The sequence below is a fragment of the Nothoprocta perdicaria genome, unplaced genomic scaffold, assembly GCF_003342845.1.
Source record: "Nothoprocta perdicaria isolate Ctin4 unplaced genomic scaffold, notPer1 scaffold_13, whole genome shotgun sequence".
Taxonomy (NCBI): Eukaryota; Metazoa; Chordata; class Aves; order Tinamiformes; family Tinamidae; genus Nothoprocta; species Nothoprocta perdicaria.
Genome location: NW_020454427.1, coordinates 7,290,146 through 7,309,922, shown reverse-complemented (window position 1 = coordinate 7,309,922; position 19,777 = coordinate 7,290,146). Strand labels below are relative to the sequence as shown.

At 44.5% G+C, this 19,777-nt stretch overlaps 1 protein-coding gene across 1 annotated transcript in view; it reads left to right on the top strand.

Annotated features, from left to right (window-relative positions):
- STOX2 (storkhead box 2) overlaps positions 1-9,719 on the top strand; it is a 67,813-nt gene extending 58,094 nt beyond the window's left edge. The window contains exon 4 of the mRNA XM_026033520.1: positions 4,726-9,719. Within this exon, the coding sequence (XP_025889305.1) occupies positions 4,726-4,921 (196 nt within the window). The 3' untranslated portion in view covers positions 4,922-9,719. The remainder of the gene's footprint in view (positions 1-4,725) is intronic.
- Positions 9,720-19,777: the final 10,058 nt, after the last annotated feature.

The following is a 19,777-nucleotide window of genomic DNA, read 5'->3' as shown; positions in this document are numbered from 1 at the left end:
ATTTGCACTTAGAATAGAAGGGATAAGCGACCACTTACTTCCCCTTTTCCCTTCCCTCTAGGATATGATCAACAAGACTATTTCGTAGACTAGAGATAAATAGTTAGCATAATCTTTGGATCCAAAAAGCAAACAAAAAGAAAAAAAAAGAGTGATACTTGTTTTGGGATTGGGCTTCTTAATTTATTTTCTTGAAGAACAATGGAAGTTGTTCCTTAGTGCCATTCCAGACTGTTGAGTCTGGAGCAGCCATTCGCCACACATGGCCGAAAGTGCTCATGATACTTGACCTTCAGCAGCGACCAAGGGCTGCATCAGCAGAGAGAGGTGTCCTGCTGAGGATACTTGTGAAAAGAGTTTGGATTTTTCTGTTTTCAGTGGGGTGGTGATGGTTAGTTGTTTCCATTCCAGGCATCTCAGACATCATAGAAGTCTCACTGTGGTAGGAGCCTTGCAAACACAGGGAAGGGACAGTTGCTGATCTCTTGCCTGCCCTGAAGATTTTACAAGCAGGTTAAGGATTTTTCACATGAGTCTTCTTCCTTCTCTCTGACCTCTGAAAGCCCTGGCTCCCAGGTGGAATGGAGATTCTCTGTTACTGCTTGCCCTGGATAGCAACCCATCAGAGTCCAGACTMTAAAAACACCAAAATAATTTACAGTGGTAGTTACAGCATCTTACTTAGGCTTGAATTATTTATTGCCTGTGATTTAAAAATAAAACCTCCAGGACTCGATCTGTACRAGGTGAAAGAAAATGGTTTTGTTTTTGTTTTGTTTTGTTTCCCTGGATAAAGTATTCTTATTTCTCAAAYATATTATATTCTTTTATATATTCTTATATATATTATATATTCTTTTAAATCGATAGCGTGTGAAGACATGTGAAGAATTTCCTGTTTATACCGGATTTTAGGACTCGATTTTGTTTTCAGCAGAAGTCATCGCACTGGAATAAARTCCTATGGATTTGATGGTTACTTCTGCTTGATGTTAATGGCAAGGCAGGATTAACTGGGCYTGATGCAGCATGCCGTGATCATCAGACTGCTAGAGTGGTCTTTTAACAGGCAATTTATTTTTTTCTGARTAAAAAATATGAAAGAAGATTAATTGAAGTAAATTGTACCTCTTATGGTGAATACTGTTTAAAAAATAATTGCGATTATAAAAGAGGCTGTGAAAGATTTTGAATTTGCTCCTGTTTTTTGATTTTATCTGTTCTGCAGATGCTTGGCATCTTTCTCACATTAAGCTATTTGCCTTTTTTATTTTTTTAGTGAAATCTCTCCTTTAGATTGAAGTGGYGATACTTGCAGCCTGTCTTTTTTGCAGGGGAGTTTATAGTGTTTGCTTCTTGCCCAGCCTGTGGCACTGCAGAATGCTTTTCCTCCCCGAGATAGGAGGTAGGAGTTGCCTGGATGAAAAGCACTTCTGAGCCTATTATTTCACTAGCTGCATGTTTGCTGAATATCAGGCCTCCACTTGTGCTTCACGCAAAGGCAGGCGTTTTCTTCCCTAATTATTTGTATGTAAAAGCCAACATTTCTGTTGCTGTTTATCTCAAGTTAGCTAGCAGCAGAACACAAGCTGGTGAGGGTGCTGGATTTGCTTTTACATTACATTGCTTTTCTGAGACTGAATGAGAAAGGCAGCTATAAATGACTGTCCTGCACGMCCTTTTCTTGTATTTCTTTGCCATTCACCTCTTTCTTTTTGCAAGACCACATAAAGTAACCTTAAAAAAGAATAACAGTCTGTCATTTTGGGGTTTTTAATTGTTATTTTTTATAGGCCAGCATATAGTATGTTTATTTTGAAGACTTTTATATATCCAAGTCCTGAGTCTTGTGCTTAAATTGGATGCTTGTGCTCAGTTTTGTTCATCCTCAGTGTAACTATTAAAATAAATGGAACAGAGGGTGAATTCAGCTCTTTGGCTGTCGTTGCCACGCTGTTATTCCTACCTTATAACAAAAAAGGTACTCTGCAGCCCTTTTCCAGGAAATATAAAACAGGCATCCGGCATCCGTCTGGTAGGATTCACCTAGATCTGACACTGTCCATTAGCAGATGTCAAGGGAAGAGTATAAAAGCAGAACATGCATGTAGTGATAGTCCCCAAACAGGCGCGCTCAGCCTCCACCGATGTGCAACGCGGGGCWCCCTGCAGTGGAGTGGTACCTTTCCATTTAAACTGCAATTCCCAGTGTTGCTCGGGGAACCAAAATTATCGATTCTAAGCTGTGAAAGGAAAAGTGTGGTTTTAAAGGCTGATAGCTTTCAAAAAGGACATTACATAAACCAGGATATATGTAGTTGAAGAGATTTGCCATGGTTGTTTATCTTAAAAAGTGCCCTGCGTGTGAAGTTTCTGAACACATCACCAGCTTCTCACAGCCTCGCAGTATTTTGTCTGATGATTTGATGCCAGTAGTATGCGGCGTCTGTTAGTTGTGAATATTTATTTTTTTTATTTTTAGAGCTTATGTAATGCTGCTGCTCTTTTGTCACATAAAGAAAGAGCTAATTTTGGCTTTACTCCACCTGCCCAACTTAACTGCAGTCTGTGTATATATGTATTAAAATAGTCAGGTTGCGATGCCACAACAGAGCATGTTTGAAAATCTAGAATTGATGGTTCCAAAATGATAAAATACTGAATTATCTCTGGAAAGCAGAGGTTGCATCTGTTCTCTTTAATAACCAGAGGAAGAGGAATCACAAATGAGCAGAGGAATTGCAGCCTGAGCCGCCAGCTCCTGGAGCTACCTCACCGTGTGCATCATCCTTCGGAGCTGCTTGGAGCTGCTGGCAGTAAGGCAGCAATTGGCAGAAGGTGATCAGCACCACGCTGGTTAGTGCAGAAGAACTACCAGAGTTTTCCTAGAAGCATCACTGATTTTCTAGGGATGATTTTGTGATAATTAGCTTTGAGATCACTTAAATGTGAGCCAGAGCTAAACCTGGTGTTGCCGCCTGCGCCCACCTGCGCACAGCGGCACCTTTCTCCCTGCCGCATCCCGGCTCCTTACCCATCCCATCAGGACAGCATCAGCTTCTCCTCCTGCATGTTTAACCRAGAGAGGTCCCTGGTTGCAGGGCTGGCTGCGAGGCCCCACCAGCACCAGCAGCAGCGAAGCAGCAGGAGGATGCAGGGTCAGATGCACCCAGGGCAGACAGAGCTGCCCCTTTCACTGGCAGGTAAAGTTAGGTAGATTTTAAATTGATTATGGAGTTCTGTCATTACTAGCTCTCTTTTTAGTGCGTATTTTACACCAGTTCAGGCCTCTGAATGTGTTCTGTAAACGTCTCCCTAACAAGCTACCATGTCGTCTTGCAAAGCAGTCGTGGTATAGATGAAGGATACCTAACTAGRAGCCATGTGGCTCTTTGGAAACACATCTCTCTTCATGCAAATACAAAAATTTAATAAAAATAAAACATTATTTAGAGATAAAAAAATAATAAAAGAGTGGAAAGAGAGCCCAAAGCAGTAGTGGTAAAACTAGCCCTAGTATTTATAGACTGAGATTTTTAGCTGTAGGCTAAAACGTGGGCTCATTTGTGTTCATAGTTAGATGTGCTCTTACAAGGTTTTTTAATGCTAAGGATGCAGTCACTGCTGTGGATAAGCAGTATGTTAGAACTAAAGGAACTTTGTCCATTATGCGGATAAAATAATAGCACTGGTGCTTGCTTAGGGAATGATCACAGATCAGGGAGTTAAGATTTATCACCATCTCATAAGTTCATATCTCAGCTGCAAGGCAAAATTGGAACGTTGCATTCAGAAGCACTGTGGGTTTAATGTAAAAAGCAGCATTTTCAGTTAATAAACGTTTTGTACAGCAAGGCACGGGTGGAAGCGGAGTCGGAGGAAGCTGAGTGATGCAGTGATTCTCCTTGTTAGGCAGCAATTCTCCTAGCTCTGCCTAGTCACAGGGCTGATCTGATGAAATTGCTGTGTGCTAAAATGCACCAGCCAGGCAGGAAATGAACACGTTGCACGTGCAAGATGGAAGCCATTCCCTCGAGTGAAGAATCCAGGTGCTCGGTGCTGGTGCAGTCCTGCAGACTGTGAGCGACCGCCTTGGCCCTGCTCAGTGCTCTCCTTCTGATACGGGACCGTGACTGCCGAGCGCTTCCGAGCCCGTGTGGAGAAACGTAGGGGAATGATCACAGTGAGAAGGGCTGCTGGTGTGGCATGGTGTGCAAGCACAGGAGACATGGGACAAAGGCCCTTTTCTCCTGTCCTGCCTGGTAGATAGATACCTCGGTATGTCGCCTGTGAGCGAGAGACTGAGTTGGGCCTGTTCAGCTTGGAGAAGAGAAGGCTGAGGGGGGATCTCATTAACATGTAAGTTCATGAAGGGTGAATGCAGGGAGGAAGGGGCCAAGCTCTTCTCCTTGRTGGCCAGTGACAGGACAAGGGGAAATGGGCGTAAGCTGAAACACAGGAGATTCCATCTCCAGGTGAGGAGGAACTTCTTTGCTGTGAGGGTGAGAGAGCCCTGGCACAGGCTGCCCAGGAAGATTGTTGGAGTCTCCTTCTCTGGAGGTCTTCAAAACCCACCTGGATGCCGCCCTGTGCCACATGCTCTGGGTGTCCTGGCTGGATCAGGAAGGTTGGACTAGATGATCTCTCGAGGTCCCTTCCAACCTTGAACRTTGTGTGATTCTGTGAGCGGGCATACGTCTACATGTGCCTTCTCTTCCGTTGCAGCACCCGCGAGAGCCTGGCGTCCAACACCTCGAGCATCGTGGAGAGCAACAGGCGGCAGAACCCGGCGCTGAGCCCGGCGCACGGCGGCGCGGGCCCCGCGTTCAGCTTCCGCGCGAGCGCCGAGCCGCCGCCGAGCGAGGCCGAGAAGCTGCAGAAACCTGCCAGCTGCCTGCAAGCCTCTGTCACGAGTGTCTGATAGTCCGTCACGTCTCCGGTCGCATCCTATACAGCAACGTTTACGACACTGGGACTGATGTTTACATCTTTGGGGGGAAAAAAAAAGAAAACCCACGCATCTCGACCACAGTTTTGGTGTTTACTTAAACTGTGCTGCTATGTAGACTAGGAGCAACAAAGAAATCTTTATTTCAAGGTATTGCTTTTCACGTTTGCGGCTCTGTAGCAACAGAATAGCAGTAGGGATAATATGTACACTTTTTGCTTCACTTAATTGTAACTGAGCACATATATGAAAGTCTAGACACTGTAAGTGTAATCTGCATTTTCAATGTCCATGCAGTTGCCAACTTCATTTAAAAAAAAAAGAGGAAAAAAAAAATGCCACAGATGTGTGATGCCCCCGGTCAGAGGCTCAGCTCTGCTGCAGAGCTGGTCGTTTTTTACTTGGGAAACTGAGCCACTGCTGAAAGTAGCCAGCCAGGATCACTTTGAGGAAAAACAATGCCAAACATGACAAGTGATGACCTCAGCTCTAGCTGTGAATTATTAATACCAATCAGTCATTTTCACTGTGTGGTTTTGTGACATGGTTTTGCAAATACCCGTATAAGGGAGTAAAAGGAGGTTGTGGTTCTTGTTTTTTGGGTTTTTTTCTTTAAGTATGTAGGGTGGGGAGGGAGACTGGCTTCCTATTTGTGTCTCAAAAGTATGGGAGATGTTTACGTTCCGAAGCTTGCTACTTGACCTTCCATAGTCATGAATGAGGAGGAGGAGGAGGAAGGCCTTGGCAGAGAGGGGGAAAGGGGAGGGAAGGGAAAGTTGAAGTGTCGTGGAGCCACAGTGTGGAGTGACACAAATTATCTTTAGTATAAATCAGATATTTAAAAGAGACCATCTCATTTCCTGTGTCACTTCGGTATTGCAGCTTGCCATTAATATAAGAATCAAAATAGCTAATTTCTTTGAACAAAAATATTCTTTATGATATAAATGACGAGTATGACCTGAAGAAATTATTTCTTTCTAGTGGAAGGACATAAATCTATTTTATGTAGCTTTTTAAATAGAGTGCCTAAATTAGGCTATTGAAAATAGCATACATTGTAGTGATTATCAGAGAACAAAATCTAGAGAATTATAAACTTCTGGCCTTTCTATACAGTGGATGTTATTTGCAATTTAGCATTTCATGGACACGTCTAGTTTTGGGAAATTAAATGTGTCCATAGGGTTGGCAGTAGAAATCTGAATTCTGTAGGTATAGTATATCCTAATTATTCTCCCCTAAACCGTTACTCCAAAGTAATTAATAATAAGCTAGTTACTGCAGAGTAACTTCTAAGAATAGTTAAACTCCAAGAGTAATTTTTAGGTATAGGGTCACGTTCTGCTCTCTTACTCATGCAATTTGATAATGCAACAAAGTGACTTCAAAATTAAGTATATATTTATTTTTTATGAGAACAGTCGAGTTGGTGGAAGAATAGCAAAGATATTAAAACACTCAGCAGTCCAAATTGTTGAATACAAAAGGGACATTTACATGGTCTAGCCCTTGGTAATACACAGGTCTTAAGCCCAGCTGTACATATTAAAAGGCAGTATTTTCATCAGGTTCTGGTGACATGTAACTGCTTTGTATAAATCATTTGAGCCTCACTCACACTCTGTATTGTCATCAGAAGGCTTTCCTGAAGATTCAGCCTTACGTTGCACAGTTGGATATAGTTCATTTACTTAAAAAGCGACTTTCTAACTCTGGACACGCTCGGTTTCCGATTTTATCAAGAACATATTTATTTCATCCCCAGTAAACGCAGAGGTCTGGTTTACTTGTTGCCAATGTATAAATTCCATTTCATAGGAGCAATAAGACCTTTCAGTGCACATAAAGGAAATTATTGTGCTTTTGGTTGGTTATCAAAGTCACTTGGCCTTCAGCCTTCTGCCTTATCATACCTTCCAAGATGTGCTCTAATTACCATATAATGCTTTGCATGACGCATCTTATTGTTCGATATGTAACTCCAGCAGTACTTACTACCTGCGAACTGTAGATTCAGAGTTTTTGTGGGGAATTGTCATATACTATGCAGTGGCTGACTGTGATTTTGTTTCTGAGATGAGCTCTGACAGTAGTATGTATCAATTCAGTAAATAAAAATGTCAAAACTTACCTTAATTTATAGCTGATGATCTGAAGTACTAAATGGCAGTATTAAAATGTGAACAGCAAAAGCAAATTTTACCTTTTGGGGAAATGTCTGGTTGTCATAAACTAATCGGAGTTTATGCAGGCAGCTGGTTGTGCAGAAGATACCATTACAACAAAACATGGTAATATATATACCTGCAAGCTGTATAGCATGTTATTTCCTAAAGTTCCCATAGACCAGCAGACAACACAAATGTCATATTAATGTTGACATGGCATTGTACCAATATTAATGTGACTCTTGGAATATGGAATGTAAACAGAAGTTTCAAGTAGAAACGTTCTAATCTTTAATTTTATTTCCTTTTAAATCAACAGTGGAATATAAGGAAATTCCGTCTTGAGGTTCTGGTAACAAAACCACGAGAGTGGAGCTTGAGTGCTTTATGTCACCCTAATCCTTTGATGAAATCATAGCCTTGTATTATGTGGTTGCTTATCTATCATTCTTCTTCTAATGTATCAATTTAAAGGTTTACAGAATTAGATTAGGTTAAATCTGTGTTGTGTTCAGCTGTAAAGGGTCAACACAAATCTGTCGGCATTTTGCACACTTAATATGTATTATTATAATACAACATGTTACTTTTATGGTAATTTTTTTTACACATATAACTACCTCCATGAATTTGATGAAATGCAGCAACATAAAAAGTGTATTGTAAAAAAGCAAGGTTAAATACTTTGAAGCATTAGGTCATGGCGTTCTCGTGTGTGTCAATGCTTGCATATGAAGTCATCATGTTTCCATTGCCACAATTTCCTTTCGCTATATTAAAAAATCTGGCTTTTTAGATGAATCACTTGAGATTTTGACAAGGCCACATGATTTGGTTAGAAGTGAAAGGGAGGAGGCTGAAACCTTCGATCCTCTCCTCAGTTACTGCTAACATTTCTGCCTGGTATAACTTGAAAATGTATTTGTGCTTTAGCAAAATGGGAACATCTACAGTCTGTGAAATATGATTGACAGCTTGAGGTTTAACAGAAGACACTGGGTATTTTCTTGGCAGCCTTCAAATTCTTTGGGGCCCTACTCTGCCTCCCATTTTTGCCAACATATCAGGTCAGAGTTTCTCTTAACGGGCTAAAGCAGAGTGTACTGGATTTTAAAATAGCTCCTGCTTCAGTGATACACGCTGTTTTCTAAACTGTGCATTGAAACACTCGCTCCTATAGAAATCGCCAGCAGCCTTTAAATTGACTTCCCTGGGAGCAGTAYTAGGGTCCCTGCTCAAGGTGTGCGTCTATTGTTTGGAGAAAGCTGGAGAGTTTCCAGGAAAAATGAAATGGGCTTTCGAGAAGTAGCCAGTTGCAACAGCCACCTCTAAAGAGAGAGAAAAAAAGAGATTTTTTTTTTCCCCAAAAACCAAAGGAAGAAAGTGGCAGTTGAACCTAAGCAGATCACATTTATGTACAAATCCCGATTTACGAACACCTCTTTCAGCAAACCCAGTACCATAATCCTGATGCAGATAGATTGATAAATAATCATCTGTTGAGCTAMTTTTGCTGTATGAATATTTCAGTTAAAAATCATAAGAAATCATTATCCATTCGACTCTTTGCACCACTGTAAAATGTCCGTAATACAAGAAACACTGTTTGCTCCACTTTTATAATGTAAAATGTATTGGGAAACAAAGATTTTAATGAAAACYGTGGCTTAAGTGATCATTAGAAGAAGTCATTTTTATAAAAGCGAATAAGCAAACCAATATTCGCAGTATCCTCTTTAAAAGTCTTTAGGGTAAGTCTAACCGGTAASAAAGTGGTTTATGTTTATAATCCACAGTTATTCGTTTGATGCATTAAGTTTGTGTCAGAGGAGAGAAACTAGCTTGGAGTCCGGCACYGACTCTTACAGTAGCAGTGCCAAAAAAAATTGCGTTTTCAGTCATAYGAGTACTGCCAGCAGTGGTTTTCAGGACGGTTAATTAAAAATTTGTCTTTCGAATACATTTCACAGAACTTTTCCCAACGTGATTGCTCAAATTGTTGTGCTGAGTAAGCGGATAGCACTCTCTTAATCTGGTGTCACACCCACCGTTTACAATTCTCTTTGCTCTTCTGAAGAAAGCTGTACAGTATTAGAGAGAAATGTTCTATTTTTTACATAATTCTTTAAGAGAGAAAAAAAAAAGTATATATCTAAAATGTTCCCCCCCTCAACATAAGTAATGTGGTTCATGCATCAGAAAATTTCTGCTGCATACAGTGGACCCAACTAAAAGCCAAGCTGGTGCTAGAAGAAACGGGACTATCACTCTTCCTCTAAGGCAGCACTCTAAATTTTGATTTCAGTTACGTGGGTGTAAATCTGACGAAACTCCCCTGATTTTACCCGGCTCTAACGGAGATCAGAATCTGTCACTAACTCCTTTGACGCTCTATTCTGAGCTGAGGATTTCTGTGTTCCTCCCCTTGAAAAAAACGAGACACCCAAGAAGGAGCAGAAGGCCACATGCATGCAGCTGGATTTGGAAACCCAGCTCGGGGTGAATCCCTAGCGCAATGCGCAGTCAGCAGCCCCTTCCCCAGCCGGGATGCCAGGACAAAAACCACGGGCTTTGCACCTYGGAGGGCAATTTTGGGTGCAGTGCAGTGCCCTCGGGTGGTGCCGTGGTTAGAGCCACCCAAAGGATACCCACCCGTAAGTACGAAAGGGCTGGCAGGGCCCTTGGAGCAATTGGCACAGATGTTACTTCTAAACGTGGAGGAGACTTGAAGCTGAAGGGATCCTAATTCCGCAGGCGATTTTCTGTAAAAGTGACTGAATGTGGCTGTTGCATTAGGTTTAAAAAGAGTTAATAAATGCAAGTGGGACTTACTGTATGTTAGAAGGGAGTTTTGCAGCCAAGACTGCCTTGTATAAATGTGTTTGCACTGAAAAAAAAAAAAATTAAAAATTACTTGGTCTCTGGTTGCTGTAAAGGTCATCCAAGATGGATGTTCTGTTTATATTGTATAGTATTTCATATGAAATAATTACAGTTCATGAAATGTCTTCCCTAACGTTACTGATTTATAACAGCACATTTGTAACATGGTTTTTATTGTGTCAGTGTACCATATTGTAAATGATGATTACTTGTCATGCTTAGTATAATAATTTAAAGGAAAAAAAAGGACAGGGATTTTTGTAAGTCTATATTTGAAAGTCCCTCCATATGGTAATATTGTGTTCATGTTGTTTATGTAGTGTTGTGTGAAATATCCATTTTGGATTGTGTTACTTTTTAAGATATTAAATAACATTTGGTTATATGTTTTAAGTGGATTTTTTGCACCCACCAGTGGTTTTCAGAGAAAATGCTTCTGTTTCCGTTTAACACAAATGCTKCTTTCCTTCATTTAGGAGACCTTGCACAGCAAACTAGAAATGGCAGAAAACCCAGGGCCATTGAGGCCTGCTCTGTTCTTGTGTGCTTTATGAAATGTCTGTGACCGTTTCTGGTTAAGAGCGCGCACGGGACAAAAACCACAGATTCTGAAACATCCCAGTTTGAGTGGGACACAAAGGCCACGTGGAGAGTGATCCCAACTGAGGGCCAAGCTGATGCACAGCAGAGCTCCAGGAAACAGAAACCTCTTTRAGGGCCTCTGACAACAGCCAGCAACAGATTTCTCTTCCCTCCTGCCCTCTCCTCTGCATCATCACCAAAGGAGGACCTAGTGTGCACACAGCTAACTTTTTTTTCCAGATTTTTACAAATATACCCATTTTTTTCCACACTCTTGACAGCGGCTGATGGGACAAGTCCAAGTGGCCAATGTAACGTGAGGTGTCATTCTCCAGCCTCCCTACCAAAGCCTGCAGGTAGGCTGCGATGACACTCCAGAAGCTCTGCTGCAGCGCACGTAACTTGGGAACTGCTCTTTGCCAGGGTCAGCTGCACAAGCCATAAAAATGTGAGATGTACAAGATGTACAGGATACAAAAAAAGCACCCACGGGTGGATATCTGTGCTGCCACAAGCTTCCCACCTTGGCTTGCCAACTGTTTGGGGCACAGGCTCTTGCAGAGCCACTCCTGCTGCTTGCTGGTTCCTTCCCATCCATCTCTTCCCTCCATAATCCGTCTCCTTGGATTTGTTGGTTCTGAACTGCAGGGAAGGCTTTCAAGGTCAGGCTGGGCCAACATTTGCCTAATTAACAATTAGGCAACAAGGCAACAATTAATTAACAATTGCCAACATTGGCCTAATTAATTGTCCTCTTCATTCCTTGTGTAGGCAGGATCAATTCTGGATGCTCAGTATCTGACTTCTTGGAATTTGAGGGGTTTTCGGTATAGTTGTAGAGGTTTGGAAAGGCTGTTTCAGCACACMTACAAATAGCTGAAACGTGGTCCCTAACAAACTTATGGCCATTCTTTGGCTGAAGAGCCAGATTGATAATGCTGTTGGATCATGCCTTTCTGCTTAGAGTGCTGGCTGAAGATGCAGATGTCCTTCCCGCTGGAAAAGGGCCCTGTTGAGGGTTTTCCATCTCTCYAGAATTCCCATCTCTCCATTGGTCTCTGGATTGTTCCTCTAGGTCTGTTGCCTCCTGATTTATTTTCTGTAATATCCTCCTTCCTTTTCTTTCCATCTCTGAGAATACCTTCAATTTCTGCTTCTTTTTGGCATTTTATTTCTACTTCGAGTTTGGGGKTTTTTTTCACACTTCATGTTACGTGTCCTCTGCTCATTTTCTCACTCTCCACCCCCAGAAATGGCACCCCAGTGCTCTACAGCCTTTTCCAGACTTTTCAATGGCTGACTTTTCAGTGACTGACTTTGCCACTTTCCCTGCTCACTTGAAAGACCTCAGAGGTCTGGACAGGAGCTCCTGCCTTCAGAACATGCTGCTGAAGGTTTGTGAAGGTGGAAAWGCCAAGGAGGAAAAGCCAATCCTCCGATACCAGCCCTGCTCCCCTCCTCGCCCTTTGCACTGCTGCTGCTGTTTTATCTCTGTGCTCTCCTGCTGGACTCGGTGTTTCGAGGGCCGGGAGAGGAGCACCACAGTCCTGAAGATGGCTGGGACAGCAGGTTGTGTTTGTCTTAGGGTGCCAGGGCAGGGCCCAGGGGACTGCTTAGGAAAACAGCAATTAAAAAAAAAAAAAAAAAAAAAAAAGGCAGCAGTGCTCCTTCTTCCTGGCATTTTCCGAAGAACAATGGTGTTCCCGCTGTTGGGCACGGCTCTCAGCTGCAGCCGAGGGGAGCTCTTCACGCAGCATTGGAGATGCGGGGACTTCGGTGGCCGCCAGTCGGATGATAAAGAGAAATCAGAAATCAGGTGTTGAGAGGGCTGAACTTTCGTTTCTGAGCAGATTCCTCCAATGCCTTCAGGTCTTTTTTTTTAACAGAGCCTTTTCAGTCCAGCTCGCACGGTAATGATAAACCACGGGGATTGGGAAGGGGAAATCTCAAGTACTTTTTATTTGTGCTTGTCTTCTTTTTCTCTTCCCTCATCCTGGTAAGCACAGAAGACCTAACCATTTGCTGCCAGAATGTAAGAAAACAGCAGATCTGCCTGCATCTACATGCCTGTGTATTTATGTACTTWGTTTCCCTCCTGTCTTCCTTATAGAAACACGGAGCTAGTTTTGGCTTGAGTTCTCTGCATCCGTCTGCTCTTGCCCCTGGGCAGCCTGGGGTGGACCAGTTGTCCATTGCGGACCGGTTGTCCATTTCTAGAGAGGGTTGAGAAGCTGGTGAGAGATCCGTCTTTCAGGGTATTCAAAGCTCTTGGTGCTGGATCGGAGCCAGTGGCCTCCCCCACGCGCCTGGATGAGGAAGGCTGCATCCAGCTTGGAGCTTCCTTGCGGAGCGGGATGGTGCTTCTGGAGTGGGTCTCCGGCCCACGCTCGCTTGGCCGTGCGGCAGGACACGGTGCTGCGCGCTCGGGGCGCCTCAGCTGGCTTCTCCTGCCCTCCAGGAGCGGGGCATGGCCGTGCGGCCACCACGGCGCTCCAGAGCCGGGATAACGTGGACGTCGGATCTCGCACCGGCTGCTGGGCTCTGGCAGTGAGCTCGCAAGCCAGCTGGAAACTGCCTGTGTGTGTTGACAGGGCGAGGAGCCCTTGGAAATGAGCCCTGGTGAGTGACGTCGGAAGCTCCCATGGGTTCCTCCGTCCTCCAGGAGCTCCGAGGCTCCGGAGTTGGTGTGTGGTGCAGAGGGCAGGCCCCGTGCGCGGAGGCTCCGGCTGTTGGTCTCCGTGTGGGAGCCAGGGCCCGGCTCCTGCTGCCGGCAGCCGCTCGCTGCGTCTCTGCGCCAGCCAGGCTGTGTGAGACGGCCCCACGGCGGGGACAGCCCCACGACGGGGACGGCCCCACGGCGGCCGCTCAGCCTCCATGCTGAACCTCCTGCTAGGCCTGCTCCTTCCCCTCCTGGGGAATACGGATCCACGCGATCCCCTGCTCTCTCCTGCGCCTCCACGGGCCCAACCAACTCCAGCCAGTGCCCAGAGCGGGTGTGTGGGGAAAAGGGTCCCGCCTGTCCATGTTAGTGCTTGCCTCTGGCTCGGGCCCAGGGCGAGCTTGCCGGAGAAGCCCCCTTGAGCCCGAGGTGCCAGGGCCGAGCATTGCCCCTCTGGTCACTGATGGCTTTCACACGCTCGGCACCAGGCCAGCGCAGCCTGGCAGAGCTCCCCAAAGTCACAACATTCTTATTTACTTACTTATGTTTAACCTGACGTGGTATGTGTTTTTTGCTGCTTCTGAAGGAGTCCTGAGCCATTTTGCCCAAAACTTCCCAGGAAACCCATGCTTGAGGCCGAGGCCTTGGGCTTGGTGGGCAGAGGGACCTTCCAGGAGATGCGGAGAGCCCAACTCACTGCAGGACACAGAGCAGATCCATCCCAAAACGGAGCACACACGGTGCTCACTTTCCTTTGGCTCTTTCTCCCTTGCTTCTAAAGAAAGTCATTTTTCTTCTGACTATGGCATTTTATATTTAACTGGTCCCTGAAGGACCTTTGAGATTTATTATTCACTTGTAAAGAAGAAACTAATAGTCTTCAGGCTTAAGGTAGCCAGTATATTTATTGCCATTACTTATTACCAATGTATTTACTGCTGTTACTTATCGCCAGTATTACATACGGTTCTTCAGTTATGATTTTATTATTACCTATAATGTAGTACAGAGAGAAGATATTTCTCATGCTTCACTCCTATAAAGCAGATAGATAGATAACCATTTCACAGTTTGTACAGAAAAAGTATTCTAAAACAAAATGAGAAATCTTATTTGAGGGATGGAAGTAGGAAAAAAACAAACACAAGAATACTGAAGCTTTATGGAATGGCAAATAGTTTGCTGAATTTTAGATCTTTGAAGGAATGTCGTGGTATAGCAAGGACTGATTAACAGGCCAAATATCCAGTGTGTATCAAATTGAAATGCAACATATGTTAAATAGGATGATATTATTTTCATGTATGTGTTTTTTTTTTTACTGCATATTTTGAAAATGACTTTATTTGCTTCACCTATAAAAGACAGCTGCATTATCTCTTTTGTGTCTCTTTGCCAAACAATTTGAAACTGGAAGGAAAACAACTATTTTAAAAAGTTTGCAATATTTGTAGAAATGCCAATAAATCCTGTGCATAACTATAGCATTGAGAGCATTTTAATACATGTTTGCCTGTCTAAAAATGAAGTTCTAGAGATGCTGAAAATGAGGAACCTGCCTTTCAATAAGAAACTAGCGATCATACTAATGAATCAATTATGACCACTAGCTTCAGTCTGAAGACAGAGCAGAGCACTTGACTAAGTCCAATATGTTAGGCTAAAATGTAAGRCCTTTCTTTTTTGTTTGTGAGAAAGAAGAAAATAATCATAGGACTATACTTATATGTGATGTGTAGATTGTGTGTCTCATGACTTTTACTAGTTTTGCCTTGTATCAAGTCTTATGTAGGCATGATGTCACCCTGACACGTCTATGCATGGACAGATGGATCCCCAAGCCATCAGCTTCTGCCCAGGTTTCTGCCAGTTTGCAGGTTCAACAGTTCAAGAGGAGAAGGAGCATGGATGCGTTTCCACAGAAGGAACATGAAGAAATTTGTGTATCGGGACTTGAAAGCCAGGGATTTCACTAAGACAAAGAAGGAAACTTGCATTGGGAAGAAAAATCCTTTAGCAGAAGGAAAATGTCAAGACAGAGAACTCATCTCTGGAGCTCCCTAGGGTTTCTGTCAAAAGCCAGCTGAAGCAGGGAGAAGTGTGTCTTCGTGGCTTGTAAAGACCTAAAATAAAGAGTAATTGATACTGGCCTCCCCTTCCCAGAGTGAGCTGTGGTGTTGCAAGTGGGATCCTGGAGAAAATGCTGAGGGAAGAGAGGGAGAGGGAGTCCCTGAGAAGCCAGACACGGGGGCCTGCCATAAGCATGAGCATAGAGCTCATCATAACTGCGTGCTTCAACCCAACAGCCTTCCCCTTCCCACAGAGGCTTGTACTCRCGAAGGCTTCCAACACCCACGGCTCTCATATCCATCTTGGAATAAACCCCTCTCCCTTCTGGCTCTTGTACGTGCAGGAACTCTCTGTGTGTTCCCGCTGTCAGGCTRCGGAGCGTCTCCAAGCTTGTTTTGTGTCCAGGGACCAGCTCCTCTCTCCAGCAGGAGAAGGAACATGATGCATCCCAGATGTGTGCACGTGGCAGCAATCTCCAGACCTCATAGATTATGGGAGGGAGATAGGAAAAGAGTCATTGCTCTTCCCTATGCCCCTGCTAGCAGCAGGGAGGTTTCGAAGTTGACCCTACCGCAGTGGCACATGAATTTGTTCACTTTTAAATGTCACTCAGGCTGTTTTGAACCAGCTGCATTTGGGGAAGACTGTGGTTGTCACGGGGAACTGGCGGTGGGATGCAGAACAGTTTCAGGTCGTTATATAAGAGCTGTCTCACATCGTCTTTCTGGCTGCCTATCGCCAGCTTTGAAGCAGCCCATTTCCTTGCCTTAAACCAGGAGAAAAGCAGTCCTCTGCAGTTGCTTTGCACGTGCTCTGTGCAGCCTCAGGTAGTGTCCCAGGGAACTGTGTGTTTGCCTCAGTTTATTATTATTATTATTATTATTATTATTATTATTATTATTATTAGGCTTTTTGTTAACAAATGTCTCTGGGTCCCCCCAAGCTCCCTGAGATGTGAGGGTCTGAGCTCCGAAAGGCCATTTCCCATGCCTGAGCTGCCCATCTGCTCCATCATTTAGCATTCCGGGTGGGATCACCGTGCTAGGGCCGCCACAGGCTGTACTGGTGGTGGATAGCAGTGCCTGTGTGTGTCTGCACGTGTGTTCCTCATTTAACTGTCAATCCAGAAAAAGAAAAAAAACCCTTTCTGGKTAAAATTCCCCATGCTTCAGCAACAGTGTGAACTGGTTATGGGTCCCTTGTGCCAACCAAAATAACATCTATTGCAAGAAAAGAGTGGCTGAAATACTCTGCTTCACTGAGACAGGCAAGGAGCTGAACAGGGAAACCAAAGAGCCTGACCAGGTTCGTGCCATCAGCAGCTTCCAATGGGACGTTATTTCGCTCAGCTTCCCAGAAGGTTCATTATAGGTGAAAGCTTAATGTTCATTCAAAATGGTGTTTTCTTACGGGCAAAGGGCAAAGTAAACCAAACGAGTCATCTGTAGCGATCTTTGCAGGCAGCTTTTTCTGAGAAAAAGTCCATATAAATCACAGCAGGAAGGAGATTTGTATCAACAAATTACCTCAGAAGAATAGGCTTTGATGAGGCAAATGGGACCAGTACCTCAGATTGCRGTTTGATAGAGGATAATTTCTTCAAAACACTTTTCCAGTGATATCGTGTGCCAGCTGAACGTGTGGCGAGAGACGGGGTAGGGATAAATATGGGAGGGACCGTACAGAGAAAATTCCAAAGGGAATGACGAGCTCATGACTGTACTGATTCATACTTTGTTTTTGTGGCGCTATTTATAAACCTGCTAGCACTTCCTAAATGATAATTACAAATCCTTCATAGCTTGGATTTTATTTGAATCCTTGCATGTGTTTTCAGTGGGGAAAATAACCTTTTTTTTCCCTGAGTGATGTGGAATAGTGAATACTGCGAACAGTGACAAACCTCATGACAGCCCAGGTGGAAGTCGCCTGCAGGATTTGACCYGATCCAGCTCTCGTGGGAGCCAATTCTGGGAAATTCATCCCTGGTTTCAGCCACCTGCCTTCCACAYCAGGCAGCCTGGGGGCATGTTGGAGGAACCCATGTCACTGGCTTTCAATGCCACTGGAAAAGCTTTTCTCCTGGGAGCYTGGAGAAAGCTTGGGATGCTTCATCCCAACCCCTCTTAACGCTTCCATCTTTCTCTGTTGCATTAATTACTTAAGCTGCTCTAGCTGCCGCATCTGAGCACTCACCAGCTGGTTTCCCTTTCCTAATTGCCCTCAGAGGACTCCCGAGTCACACCTGCCTTGGTGTGAAGCCTTAATCCATCACTGTCCCGGCTGGAGCATTTACAATTCAGGTCCTGTGACTGCACTGTGTCTCTTCAAAGGTGGGGTGAGCTGTCGGGCCTTTCTGGGCTGCGTTTGGCTGCTTCTCCACAAGAAGAAGTGCTGGGGGGACCACGGCTGCACCTCGCGGCCCCGCGGCCGGTCTCCTCCCAGCGCCCTTCCTCCCTCCGGCAAAGACCCGCTGTCTGCAGCAGGTTWTGAGGCTTAATTAATATTAATAAAATGATATAAATATATATATAAGTGCTGAATAACATCTTAATGTAATATTAATTTCAGGACACCAACAGGAGGCAGCTTGGGAGCCGCCAGTGCCCACTCCTGCCACCGGGAAATCTGGTCCCACTGGGAATGTCGACACGCTCCCGGTGGAAGCTGGTCACATGGAGGRGCTGGGGGTGAGAGGAGTCCCTTATGGGCAACGTCTCCGCAGCTCCATCACCCCTGCAGCGGGATGGTCCTGCCGCGAGGGCCGGCAGGGAGCCATCCTAGCCTGCCCTAACTATCATTCCCCCCCCAAAATATAACAACTATTACTACATCTCACAGATTGACAGAGCTTGCTGCTTAAAATCAGCCAGACAGCAAAGAACAGAGGACAACATTAAAAGTGTAATGCTGGATACTTGCAATGTGAATTATTAACTTTTCCCTATTTCGCTTGCTGCAAGCCTTGTAGCTAAAATTCACTGATCCTTTTGTCTAAATCACTGGTTTTTTTTTTCTAAGAAGGCTACATTTTCTCCCTTCTCGTACAGAGGTTGAGGGAAAGCAGCAGAGCTCAGAGTGAGCCCTGCTCTGGGCCGGAGCTCTGCCCAGGGCACCCTAGCTCTTTTTTTKGGGGGGTTTCTCTCAAGTTTTACCTGTCAGTATTTTTAATTGGGGGTCAATGGCAGAGCAGCGCACACGTTTGAATGTTTTCTTGTTCAAAACAGGACTCTCTGATGTTTCCAGAGGAGATGTGGCATCTTGTGAGCTGCTACCGGAGCCACGGAGGCAGTGGGACTTGGAAGCGCTTCCCATCCTGAAGCCCAAGCCCATGGTGGGACAAAAATAAAATAAAAGCAGAGAATGAAACTGTAGAATGAGCAGGCTGCCCAGGTTTTACACAGTGCGGCCCGCCTCTGGTCAGCGGGCAGAGGGAGCAGGGAAGCACAGGAAGAGGGACTGACATCCTCAAGTTTCTCGTTTTTTCCCATGGAGCCGGAAGAGGGAGCTCTGAGGTAGATAAAAACTAGGATTTTGGCCTGCATCCCTGCATGTGCCATCCCCACCACAGCTCCCAAATCACCCCTGCATTCCCCACTGCCCAGGATCCTGCAGGAAAAGGGCTGGCACACCAGGCTGTATCCCTAAAGGAAGACAGCACAGGTCACTTCTGTCTTTCCGTGGATTTAATGCGTCTCCTCGTGACCTGCAGCCGCACGTGCCTCTCCCGGTTGTTGTCACAGCTGCCATGGGGGAATTTATGAGGTTGTGCCCTGCTGAACTGTGCCATTAATACAGGGAAAGGAAARCAAGGACATAAAAGTGGCATATTGGGAGATACCCGTTTCCAGGTCCTGGGTGCACTTCCCTCAGCAGTCACTGAGCTTCCTTCTCCTCCCTTTAACCAGCTGGAGCACTCTGACCTAACTTGGAGAAATTTTTAAAAAAATGTTTAATTCACTACTCCACATTGACCGAGATTGTTGTYTTTTTGGTTTTTTTTTTCTGCATCTTGCATTTTTCTGAAATAGCCCCGACAAGAGGAAACTCCATGGTAGTGGTTCAGTGTTGCCAGAGTGGCTTTGATGCCTTGGGATAATATATAACCAGAATTTGCTGTGTCTATAGCAATATCCATATTGCTGGATATGTGCCTATAGCCAGCCTGGTGCACGGGACTTCCTTCAGCAACAGTTTAGTAGGAAGGAATACACATAAGGCATAATAATGTTAGAATAATCAAAACTAAGAGGGAAATCTTAGGAGACAAATGGTCTGGGAAAATGGAAATGTAGGCTGGATTGAGAGACTAGAAGATTATTGAAAACAGGTAGAAAGAATCTTCTTTTAATCTCCATGGCAAAATTGGCTACACTGACAATTAAGATGGACAATTACCTTTAATTCTGAAATGTTCTAATTTTTGAGCATTCCATAATCCATTTCTTTGAATGTAAATGTGTT